At 45.3% G+C, this 14,202-nt stretch overlaps 1 protein-coding gene across 1 annotated transcript in view; it reads right to left on the reverse strand.

Moving 5' to 3' along the window:
* LOC106591118 (serine palmitoyltransferase 3) overlaps positions 1–14,202 on the reverse strand; it is a 100,126-nt gene that overhangs the window by 4,230 nt on the left and 81,694 nt on the right. The window contains exons 9-11 of the mRNA XM_045710244.2: positions 9,101–9,227; positions 7,139–7,274; positions 1,444–1,573 (exon numbers count right to left, since the gene is read on the reverse strand). Of these exons, the coding sequence (XP_045566200.1) occupies positions 1,444–1,573; positions 7,139–7,274; positions 9,101–9,227 (393 nt within the window). The remainder of the gene's footprint in view (positions 1–1,443; positions 1,574–7,138; positions 7,275–9,100; positions 9,228–14,202) is intronic.

The raw sequence follows: 14,202 nt of genomic DNA on the forward strand, positions 1-14,202 counted from the left end.
CACATTGGAAAGAATTAACAAAAAAACAGAGCAAACTAGAATGCTATTTGTCCCTAAACAGAGAGTACACAGTGGTAGAATGCCTGACTAGAGGTCGACCGATTAATCGGCATGGCCAATTATGGCCGATTAAATTGCAATCCACGAGAAGACTGCCTGGCAGGCTGACTACCTGTTACTCGAGTGCAGCAAGGAGCCAGTATTTTACATAATTATGACATAACATTGAAGGTTGTGCAATGTAACAGCAATATTTAGACTTAGGGATGCCACCCGTTAGATAAAATACAGAACGGATCCGTATTTCACTGAAAGAATAAACATTTGTTTTCTAAATGATAGTTTCCAGATTTGACCATATTAATGACCTAAGGCTCGTGTTTCTGTGTGTTTATTATATTATAATTAAGTCTATGATTTGATATTTGTTAGAGCAGTCTGACTGAGCGGTGGTAGGCAGCAGCAGGCTCGTAAGCATTCATTCAAACAGCACTTTCCTGCATTTGCCAGCAGCTCTTCGCTGTGCCTCAAGCATTACGCTGTTTATGCCTTCAAGCCTATCAACTCCCGAGATTAGGCTGGCAATACTATAGTGCCTATAAGAACATCCAATAGTCAAAGGTATATGAAATACAAATGATATAGAGAAATAGTCCTATAATTCCTATAATAACTACAACCTAAAACTTCTTACCTGGGAATATTGAAGACTCATGTTAAAAGGAACCACCAGCTTTCATATGTTCTCATGTTCTGAGCAAGGACCTTAAACGTTAGCTTTTTTACATGGCACATATTGCACTTTTACTTTCTTCTCCAACACTTTGTTTTTGCATTATTTAAACCAAATTGAACATGTTTCATTATTAATTTGACACTAAATATATTTTATTTATGTATTAAGTTAAAATAAAAGTGTTATTGTTCATTCAGTATTGTTGTAATTGTCATTACTACAAATATATCTAGAAATCGGCCGATTAATCGGCATCGTTTTTTTTGGGGGGGGTCCTCCAATAATCGGTCGACCTCTATACCTGACCACTGGACCGACACAAATTCAAGGAAAGCTTTTGACTATGTACAGACGTGTGTGTGTGTGTTTGCGTCTCTCTGTGTGTGTGTTTGTGTGTGTCTCTGTGTGTGTGTGTGCGTCTCTGTGTGTGTGTGTCTCTGTGTGTGTGTCTCTCTGTGTGTGTGTTTGCATCTCTGTGTGTGTCTCTGTGTGTGTGTGTGTTTGCATCTCTGTGTGTGTGTGTGTGCGCATCTCTGTGTGTGTGTGTGTGTGTGCGTGTCTCTGTGTGTTTGCGTCTCTCTCTGTGTGTGTGTGTGTCTCCGTGTGTGTGTGTGTGTTTGTGTCTCTGTGTGTGTGTGTCTCTTTGTGTGTGTTTGCATCTCTCTCCGTGTGTGTGTGTGTGTGTGTGTGTGTGTGTGTGTGCTCACCTGGTCGAGCATGGCCTTGGTGTGTGTAGCAGACAGACAGAAGCGTGCCCGTGCCTCGGTGATGGGCGTAGCAGGGAACCCTACCACCACCACTCCGATCTTCCTCTCCAGCATGGCACGAGAGAAAGCCCTGCGGCAGCAGAACACAGTCACATTGTAAAAGACGTGAAACATGATGTATGAATAAATCTCCGTATTTAAAGCGTTCTTTACGTTACCAGCTGTCATAAAAAGGCTGAGACCATCTAGACCCCATGAGAAAACAACTGACAGTGTTAAACACAGCCAGCTTTACACTAGGACCCTGGATACACACTAGGACCCTGGATACACACTAGGGCCCTGGATACACACTAGGACCCTGGATACACACTAGGACCCTGGATACACACTAGGGCCCTGGACACACACTAGGGCCCTGGACACACACTAGGGCCCTGGACACACACTAGGGCCCTGGACACACACTAGGGCCCTGGACACACACTAGGGCCCTGGAAACACACTAGGGCCCTGGACACACACTAGGGCCCTGGACACACACTAGGGCCCTGGACACACACTAGGGCCCTGGACACACACTAGGGCCCTGGACACACACTAGGGCCCTGGACACACACTAGGGCCCTGGACACACACTAGGGCCCTGGACACACACTAGGGCCCTGGATACACACTAGGGCCCTGGACACACACTAGGGCCCTGGACACACACTAGGACACCCATAGGACACACACTAGGACACCCACTAGGACACACACTAGGACACACACTAGGACACACACTAGGACACCCATAGGACACACACTAGGACACACACTAGGACACACACTAGGACACACACTAGGACACACACTAGGACACACACTAGGACACCCACTAGGACACACACTAGGACACCCATTAGAACACACACTAGGACACCCACTAGGACACCCACTAGGACACACACTAGAACACACACTAGGACACACACTAGGACACACACTAGGACACCCTAGGACACACACTAGGACACCCATTAGAACACACACTAGGACACCCATTAGAACACACACTAGGACACACACTAGGACACCCACTAGGACACACACTAGGACACCCACTAGGACACACACTAGGACACCCATTAGAACACACACTAGGACACACACTAGGACACACACTAGGACACCCATTAGAACACACACTAGGACACACACTAGGACACACACTAGGACACCCATTAGAACACACACTAGGACACACACTAGGACACACACTAGGACACCCATTAGAACACACACTAGGACACACACTAGGACACACACTAGGACACACACTAGAACACACACTAGGACACACACTAGAACACCCATTAGAACACACACTAGGACACACACTAGGACACACACTAGGACACCCATTAGAACACACACTAGGACACACACTAGGACACACACTAGGACACACACTAGGACACCCATTAGAACACACACTAGAACACACACTAGAACACACACTAGGACACACACTAGGACACACACTAGGACACACACTAGGACACCCATTAGAACACACACTAGGACACACACTAGAACACACACTAGGACACACATTAGAACACACACTACAACACACACTAGGACACCCATTAGAACACACACTAGAACACACACTAGGACACACACTAGGACACACACTAGGACACACACTAGAACACACACTAGAACACACACTAGGACACACACTAGGACACACACTAGGACACCCATTAGAACACACACTAGGACACACACTAGAACACACACTAGGACACACATTAGAACACACACTAGAACACACACTAGGACACACACTAGGACACCCATTAGAACACACACTAGGACACACACTAGGACACACTAGGACACCCATTAGAACACACACTAGGACACACACTAGGACACACACTAGGACACACACTAGGACACCCATTAGAACACACACTAGAACACACACTAGGACACACACTAGAACACCCACTAGAACACACACTAGAACACCCATTAGAACACACACTAGAACACCCATTAGACACACACTAGGACACCCATTAGAACACACACTAGGACACACACTAGGACACCCATTAGAACACACACTAGGACACACACTAGGACACCCATTAGAACACACACTAGGACACACACTAGGACACACACTAGGACACACACTAGGACACACACTAGGACACCCATTAGAACACACACTAGGACACACACTAGGACACCCATTAGGACACACACTAGGGCACCCATTAGAACACACACTAGGACACACACTAGAACACCCATTAGAACACACACTAGAACACACACTAGGACACACACTAGAACACACACTAGAACACACACTAGAACACACACTAGGACACCCATTAGAACACACACTAGGACACCCATTAGAACACACACTAGAACACACACTAGGACACCCATTAGAACACACACTAGAACACACACTAGAACACCACACTAGAACACACACTAGGACACCCATTAGAACACACACTAGAACACACACTAGAACACACACTAGGACACACACTAGAACACACACTAGGACACCCATTAGAACACACACTAGAACACACACTAGAACACACACTAGGACACCCATTAGAACACACACTAGAACACACACTAGAACACACACTAGGACACCCACTAGGACACACACTAGGACACACACTAGAACACACACTAGGACACACACTAGGACACCCATTAGAACACACACTAGGACACACACTAGGACACACACTAGGACACACACTAGGACACCCATTAGAACACACACTAGGACACACACTAGGACACACACTAGAACACACACTAGGACACCCATTAGAACACACACTAGGACACACACTAGGACACACACTAGGACACCCATTAGAACACACACTAGGACACACACTAGGACACCACTAGAACACACACTAGGACACACACTAGAACACACACTAGGACACACACTAGGACACACACTAGGACACCCATTAGAACACACACTAGAACACACACTAGGAACACCACACTAGGACACACACTAGGACACACACTAGAACACACACTAGGACACACACTAGGACACACACTAGGACACACACTAGGACACCCATTAGAACACACACTAGAACACACACTAGGACACACACTAGGACACACACTAGAACACACACTAGGACACCCATTAGAACACACACTAGGACACACACTAGGACACACACTAGGACACACACTAGAACACACACTAGGACACACACTAGAACACACACTAGGACACCCATTAGAACACACACTAGGACACACACTAGGACACACACTAGGACACCCATTAGAACACACACTAGAACACACACTAGGACACACACTAGGACACCCATTAGAACACACACTAGGACACCCACTAGAACACACACTAGGACACACACTAGGACACCCATTAGAACACACACTAGAACACACACTAGGACACACACTAGAACACACACTAGGACACCCATTAGAACACACACTAGGACACACACTAGGACACACACTAGGACACACACTAGGACACACACTAGGACACACACTAGGACACACACTAGGACACACACTAGGACACACACTAGGACACCCACTAGGACACACACTAGGACACACACTAGGACACACACTAGAACACACACTAGGACACACACTAGGACACACACTAGGACACACACTAGGACACACACTAGGACACACACTAGGACACACACTAGGACACACACTAGGACACGCCACTAGGACACACACTAGGACACACACTAGGACACACACTAGGACACCCATTAGGACACACACTAGGACACACACTAGGACACACACTAGGACACACACTAGGACACCCACTAGGACACACACTAGGACACACACTAGGACACACACTAGGACACACACTAGGACACACACTAGGACACCCATTAGAACACACACTAGGACACCCATTAGGACACACACTAGGACACACACTAGGACACACACTAGGACACACACTAGGACACACACTAGGACACACACTAGGACACACACTAGGACACACACTAGGACACACACTAGGACACACACTAGGACACACACTAGGACACACACTAGGACACACACTAGGACACACACTAGGACACACACTAGGACACACACTAGGACACACACTAGGACACACACTAGGACACACACTAGGGCCCTGGACACACACTAGGGCCCTGGACACACACTAGGGCCCTGGACACACACTAGGGCCCTGGACATTTGGTCTGTGTTGTGTTGTTTATTACCGGCTCACATGGTCAAACCTTAATCCCATTGAGAACTAGTGGTCAATCCTCAAGAGGCGGGTGGACAAACAAAAACCCACAAATTCTGACAAACTCCAAGCATTGATTATGCAAGACTGGGCTGCCATCAGTCAGGATGTGGCCCAGAAGTTAATTGACAGCCTGCCAGGGCGGATTGCAGAGGTCTTGAAAAAGAAGGGACAACACTGCAAATATTGACTCTTTGCATCAACTTCATGTAATTGTCAATAAAAGCCTTTGACACTTATGAAATGCTTGTAATTATACTTCAGTATTCCATAGTAACATCTGACAAAAATATCTAAAGACACTGAAGCAGCAAACTTTGTGGAAATTAATATTTGTGTCATTCTCAAAACTTTTTGGCCACGACTGTAGACATAATGTGTCACGTCCTGACCAGCAGAGGGCGTAATTGTGTTAGTTTTGGTCAGGATGTGGCAGGGGGTTTTGTGTGTGTGAATGGTTGTGTTGGTGATTGGGACTCCCAATTGAAGGCAGGTGTGTTGAGTTGCCTTTGATTGGGAGTCCTATATAGGAGTGTGTGTTTTTCTTTGGAGTTGTGGGTAGTTGTTTTTGCACTGCGTTTATATAGCCTGTAAAACTGTTGCTGTCTTGCTTATTTTTCCGGTGGATGCTTTACTCTTTTTTAAAAAAATTAAAATATGAGTATCCACATTCCCGCTGCGCCTTGGTCCATTTTTGAAGACAATTGTTACATAATGTCATTTGTAATATCTGTGAGTGTAATGTTTACTGTTCATTTTTATTTATTTATTTCACTTTTCATTATTAATGTTTTTATCTAGAGACATTAAACACGTTCAAAGTCATCTTTTAGCTTCTCAACTGACCCCCTCGGGTAAAACGAGCACCTGTCATGCTTTCAAAAAACAGATTTAAAAAGGCAGATCACAATTTATTGTGAAAGTAACTCGATTAATTTAAACAGCGTGGAAAGATAAAAAGGTAACTGAATGTCGTTACGAAAGCAACAGCCCGTTTTAAACACATTCAGATGTTGACGTGACCTCTGGACAGAAACCATCACATTTTAACGTATCTGTAACTGTATGTCAGCAGAAGAAGAATAAGAATAAGAACTACGCCCATAAACAGAGGAAGCAGATTATTTTCTGGGTGAAGGTTCCTTGTGAGACGCCCCCTAGTGGTAAGGGTTATAATCTATCCCCTCCATTCAGTTCCTTCACAATAAAAACATACACAAATATATATATATATAAAAAAAGGTAACTTTTGACAGTTACACTTTTCCCCCGTCATGTAGACCAGAAGGGATAGAATCAGTGTCCCTGTCAAATAAACGTAACAAAGTAAAGTTAACTTACACAACTTTTCCTGGCATGTAGAGCAGAATCGGGACCACGGGAGAATAATCGTTACCATAGATGATGAAGCCCATCTCCTGAAGGCGTGACCTGAAGTAGCGTGTGTTCTCTGCTAGCTGGTGCACCCTGGCCTGACCTAGAGAGAGAGAGAGAGAGAGAGAGAGAAGAGAGAGAGAGAAGAGAGAGACAGAGAGAGACAGAGAGAGACGGAGAGCAGAGACGAGAGACAGATAGAGACAGAGAGACAGAGACAGAGAGAGAGAGACAGAGAGAGAGAGACAGAGAGAGAGAGACAGAGAGAGAGAGAGAGAGAGAGAGAGAGCGAGACAGACAGAGAGACAGAGAGAGAGAGAGAGCGAGACAGAGAGAGAGCGAGAGAGTGTATGGGACTAGGACTAGTGATGAGGGGTCCAACCCAGGCCTGGAGACAGAGTTAGTATGGGACTAGGGCTCTCCCCCCCCCCCATCTTCCTCCTCTCTACTCTGCTGCAGCCAGATGGTTCTGATATGTCCGCCTGATGGACATAGGATTTGATGTACTACACTCACATCTTGCCAAGATCAGAGACTCTCCCTCACAATGCAATGTATGTCTCAGTTCCTGGACCCTGGAGCTACCTCTCTGAATGTCTCAGTTCCTGGAGCTACCTCTCTGGATGTCTCAGTCCCTGGAGCTACCTCTCTGGATGTCACAGTTCCTGGACCCTGGAGCTACCTCTCTGGATGTCTCAGTTCCTGGACCCTGGAGCTACCTCTCTGTATGCCTCAGTTCCTGGACCCTGGAGCTACCTCTCTGGATGTCTCAGTTCCTGGACCCGAGCTACCTCTCTGTATGTCTCAGTTCCTGGAGCCTGGAGCTACCTCTCTGGATGTCTCAGTTCCTGGACCCTGGAGCTACCTCTCTGGATGTCTCAGTTCCTGGAGCCTGGAGCTACCTCTCTGTATGTCTCAGTTCCTGGACCCTGGAGCTACCTCTCTGTATGTCTCAGTTCCTGGAGCTACCTCTCTGAATGTCTCAGTTCCTGGAGCTACCTCTCTGTATGTCTCAGTTCCTGGACCCTGGAGCTACCTCTCTGTATGTCTCAGTTCCTGGACCCTGGAGCTACCTCTCTGAATGTCTCAGTTCCTGGAGCCTGGAGCTACCTCTCTGGATGTCTCAGTTCCTGGACCCTGGAGCTACCTCTCTGGATGTCTCAGTTCCTGGAGCCTGGAGCTACCTCTCTGTATGTCTCAGTTCCTGGAGCTACCTCTCTGTATGTCTCAGTTCCTGGAGCTACCTCTCTGAATGTCTCAGTTCCTGGAGCTACCTCTCTGTATGTCTCAGTTCCTGGACCCTGGAGCTACCTCTCTGAATGTCTCAGTTCCTGGAGCCTGGAGCTACCTCTCTGTATGTCTCAGTTCCTGGACCCTGGAGCTACCTCTCTGAATGTCTCAGTTCCTGGACCCTGGAGCTACCTCTCTGTATGTCTCAGTTCCTGGAGCTACCTCTCTGTATGTCCTGGACCCTGGAGCTACCTCTCTGGATGTCTCAGTCCCTGGAGCTACCTCTCTGTATGTCTCAGTTCCTGGAGCCTGGAGCTACCTCTCTGTATGTCTCAGTCCCTGGAGCTACCTCTCTGTATGTCTCAGTTCCTGGAGCTACCTCTCTGTATGTCTCAGTTCCTGGAGCTACCTCTCTGTATGTCTCAGTCCCTGGAGCCTGGAGCTACCTCTCTGTATGTCTCAGTTCCTGGAGCTACCTCTCTGGATGTCTCAGTTCCTGGACTCTGGAGCTACCTCTCTGTATGTCACCGTTCCTGGAGCTACCTCTCTGAATGTCTCAGTCCCTGGAGCTACCTCTCTGTATGTCTCAGTTCCTGGAGCTACCTCTCTGTATGTCTCAGTCCCTGGACCCTGGAGCTACCTCTCTGGATGTCTCAGTTCCTGGAGCTACCTCTCTGGAGTAGAAGACATGTTGCTCACCCACGGTGGTTCCATCCAGTCCCATGATGCATTTCATGGCTCTGAGGATCTGCTCTGTGATGGGAGGAGATATAGCAGAGGCGTAGACCGCACTGTGGGAGTGGCTACGCAGATAGTCAACCAATTCCTGCAGAGAGAGAGAGAGAGATATAGATAGAGGGAAAGAGAGATAGATAGAGAGATAGAGAGGGAGAGAGAGAGAGATAGAGAGGGAGAGAGAGATAGATAAAGAGAGATAGAGAGGGAGAGAGAGATAGAGAGGGAGAGAGAGATAGATAAAGAGAGATAGAGAGGGAGAGAGAGATAGAGAGGGAGAGAGATAGAGAGGGAGAGATAGATAAAGAGAGAGATAGAGGGAGAGAGGGAGTGTTAGATAAAGAGAGCGAGAGGGAAAGAGAGATAGGGAGAGAGGGATAGACAGAGAAAGATAGAGGGGGAGAGAGAGATCGATAGAGAGAGAGGGAGAGAGTAATAAACGGAGATAGAGGGAGAGAGAGACAGAGATAAACAGAGAGAGAGGGAGAGAGAGATACACAGAGATAGAGGGAGAGAGATAGATAGTGAGACAGGGAGTGAGAGTGAGATATATATATAAAGAAATGTAAACAGAGAGAGAGAGAGAAAAAGGGATAGATAGAGGGAGAGAGAGATAAACAGAGAGAGAGAGGGAGAAAAAGGGATAGATAGTGAGAGAGAGATAGATAGTGAGACAGGGAGTGAGAGTGAGATATATATATAAAGAAATGCAGAGAGAGAGAGAGAGGGAGAGAGAGAGGGAGAGATAGAGAGGGAGAGAGGGAGAGAGGGAGAGGGAGAGGGAGAGATAGCAATAGAGGGATATACACAAAAAGGGACAAACACCAAATTGAGAATTCATGCAGAATTCTGCAGAAAATATCCTCAGTGTACAACGTAAAACACCAAATAATGCATGCAGAGCAGAATTACACCGATATCTGCTAATTATCAAAATCCAGAACAGAGCCGTTAAATTCTACAACCACCTAAAAGGAAGCGATTCCCAAACCTTCCATAACAAAGCCATCACCTACAGAGAGATGAACCTGGAGAAGAGTCTCCTAAGCAAGCTGGTCCTGGGGCTCTGTTCACAAACACACCCCACAGAGCCCCAGGACAGCAACACAATTAGACCCAACCACATCATGAGAAAACCAAAAGATAATTACTTGACACATTGGAAAGAATTAACAAAAAAACAGAGCAAACTAGAATGTTATTTGTCCCTAAACAGAGAGAGACACAGTGGCAGAATATCTGACCACTGTGACTGACCCAAACTTAAGGAAAGCTTTGACTATGTACAGACTCAGTGAGCATAGCCTTGCTATTGAGAAAGGCCGCCGTAGGCAGACCTGGCTCTCAAGAGAAGACAGGCTATGTGCAACACTGCCCACAAAATGAGGTGGAAACTGAGCTGCACTTCCTAACCTCCTGCCAAATGTATGACCATATTAGAGACACATATTTCCCTCAGATTACACAGATCCACAAAGAATTAGAAAAACCCGATGTTGATAAACTCCCATATCTACTGGGTGAAATACCACATTGATCCATCACAGCAGCAAGATGAACTCCCATATCTACTGGGTGAAATACCACAGTGATCCATCACAGCAGCAAGATGAACTCCCATATCTACTGGGTGAAATACCACAGTGATCCATCACAGCAACAAGATGAACTCCCATATCTACTGGGTGAAATACCACAGTGATCCATCACAGCAGAAAGATGAACTCCCATATCTACTGGGTGAAATACCACAGTGATCCATCACAGCAACAAGATAAACTCCCATATCTACTGGGTGAAATACCACAGTGATCCATCACAGCAACAAGATGAACTCCCATATCTACTGGGTGAAATACCACAGTGATCCATCACACCCCCCGGGGCCCGGACCACACAGCCAGATGAACTCCCATATCTACTGGGTGAAATACCACAGTGATCCATCACAGCAGAAAGATGAACTCCCATATCTACTGGGTGAAATACCACAGTGATCCATCACAGCAGCAAGATGAACTCCCATATCTACTGGGTGAAATACCACAGTGATCCATCACAGCAGAAAGATGAACTCCCATATCTACTGGGTGAAATACCACAGTGATCCATCACAGCAGCAAGATGAACTCCCATTTCTACTGGGTGAAATATGTTGTAGATGTTCTCTACCATTCGGACATCAGATTTGCCACCAACGCTCCTTATAGGACACATCACTGCACTCTATACCCCTCTGTAAACTGGTCATCTCTGTTTACCCGTCGCAAGACCCACTGGTTGATGCTTATTTATAAAACCCTCTTAGGTCTCACTCCCCCCTATCCGAGATATCTACTGCAGCCCTCATCCTCCACATACAACACCCGTTCTGCCAGTCACATTCTGTTAAAGGTCCCCAAAGCACACACATCCCTGGGTCGCTCCTCTTTTCAGTTCGCTGCAGCTAGCGACTGGAACGAGCTGCAACAAACACTCAAACTGGACAGTTTTATCTCCATCTCTTCATTCAAAGACTCAATCATGGACTCTCTTACTGACAGTTGTGGCTGCTTTGCGTGATGTATTGTTGTCTCTACCTTCTTGACCTTTGTGCTGTTGTCTGTGCCCAATAATGTTTGTACCATGTTTTGTGTTGCTACCATGTTGTTGTCATGTTGTGTTTCTACCATGTTGTGTTTCTACCATGCTGTGTTGTCATGTTGTGTTTCTACCATGTTGTTGCATGTTGTGTTTCTACCATGTTGTATCGCTACCATGCTGTGTTTCTACCATGCTGTGTTTCTACCATGCTGTGTTTCTACCATGTTGTGACTCTACCATGCTGTGTTTCTACCATGCTGTGTTTCTACCATGTTGTGTTTCTACCATGCTGTGTTCCTACCATGCTGTGTTTCTACCATGTTGTTGTCATGTTGTGCTCCTACCATGCTGTGTTCCTACCATGCTGTGTTTCTACCATGTTGTTGTCATGTTGTGTTCCTACCATGCTGTGTTTCTACCATGCTGTGTTCCTACCATGCTGTGTTTCTACCATGTTGTTGCCATGCTGTGTTTCTACCATGTTGTTGCCATGCTGTGTTTCTACCATGCTGTGTTTCTACCGTCCTGTGTTTCTACCATGTTGTGTTTCTACCATGCTGTGTTTCTACCATGCTGTGTTTCTACCATGTTGTGGTTCTACCATGCTGTGGTTCTACCATGCTGTGGTTCTACCATGCTGTGTTTCTACCATGTTGTGTTTCTACCATGCTGTTGTCACGTTGTGTTTCTACCATGCTGTGTTTCCACCATGCTGTGTTTCTACCATGTTCTGTAGTCATGTTGTTCTGCTACCATGTTGTTCCTACCATGCTGTGTTTCTACCATGCTGTGTTTCTACCATGCTGTGTTTCTACCATGTTGTGTTTCTACCATGTTGTGTTTCTACCATGTTGTGTTTCTACCATGCTGTGTTTCTACCATGCTGTGTTTCTACCATGCTGTGTTTCTACCATGCTGTGTTTCTACCATGTTGTGTTTCTACCATGCTGTGTTTCTACCATGCTGTGTTTCTACCATGCTGTGTTACTACCATGTTGTGTTTCTACCATGTTGTGTTTCTACCATGCTGTGTTTCTACCATGTTGTGTTTCTACCATGCTGTTGTCATGTTGTGTTTCTACCATGCTGTGTTTCTACCATGCTGTGTTTCTACCATGCTGTGTTGTCATGTGTTGCTGCCATGCTGTGTTGTTGTCTTATGTCTCTCTTTATGTAGTGTTGTGTTGTCTCTCTCTTTATGTCGTGTTTTGTTTGTCTCTCTTGTCGTGATGTGTGTTTTGTCCTACATTTTTATTTAATTTATTTTTATTTTTAATCCCAGCTCCCGTCCCCGCAGGAGGCCTTTTGCCTTTTGGTAGGCCGTCATTGTAAATAAGAATTTGTTCTTAAATGACTTGCCTAGTTAAATACATTAAATATAAAAAGACCAGAACTCCCATATCTACTGGGTGAAATACCACAGTGATCCATCACAGCAACAAGTTGAACTCCCATATCTACTGGGTGAAATACCACAGTGATCCATCACAGCAGAAAGATTAACTCCCATATCTACTGGGTGAAATACCACAGTGATCCATCACAGCAGAAAGATGAACTCCCATATCTAGTGGGTGAAATACCACAGTGATCCATCACAGCAGCAAGATGAACTCCCATATCTACTGGGTGAAATACCACAGTGATCCATCACAGCAGCAAGATGAACTCCCATATCTACTGGGTGAAATACCACAGTGATCCATCACAGCAACAAGATGAACTCCCATATCTACTGGGTGAAATACCACAGTGATCCATCACAGCAACAAGTTGAACTCCCATATCTACTGGGTGAAATACCACAGTGATCCATCACAGCAGAAAGATGAACTCCCATATCTACTGGGTGAAATACCACAGTGATCCATCACAGCAACAAGATGAACTCCCATATCTACTGGGTGAAATACCACAGCAGAAAGATGAACTCCCATATCTACTGGGTGAAATACCACAGTGATCCATCACAGCAGCAAGATTTGTGACCTGTTGTCACAAGAAAAGGGCAACCAGTGAAGAACAAACACCATTGTAAATATAACCCATATTTATGCTTATTTACCTTTTGTACTTTAACATTGTTACAACACTGTATATATACATAATTATGACATTTGAAATGTCTCTATTTGTTTGGAACTTTTGTGAGTGTAATGTTTAATGTTCATTTTTTATTGTTTATTTCATTTTTTGGTTTATTATCTATTTGACTTGCTTTGGCGATGTTAACATATGTTTCCTATGCATATAAAGCCCTTTGAATTGAGTGAGTGAGAGAGACGGTATGTACAGTTCCTTCAGAAAGTATTCACACCCCTTGACTTTTTTCAATGTTTTGTTTTTACAAAGTGGGATTAAAATAGATTAAATTGTAATTTTTTTTGTCAATGATCTACACAAAATACTCTATAATATGTAAGTGGAAGACAAACTCTAACATTGGTAAAAAAAAATAATAAAAATGCATGAAAAATAAACCC

The sequence above is a fragment of the Salmo salar genome, chromosome 28 (genome assembly GCF_965601325.2).
Source record: "Salmo salar chromosome 28, fSalSal1, whole genome shotgun sequence".
NCBI classification, from domain to species: Eukaryota; Metazoa; Chordata; class Actinopteri; order Salmoniformes; family Salmonidae; genus Salmo; species Salmo salar.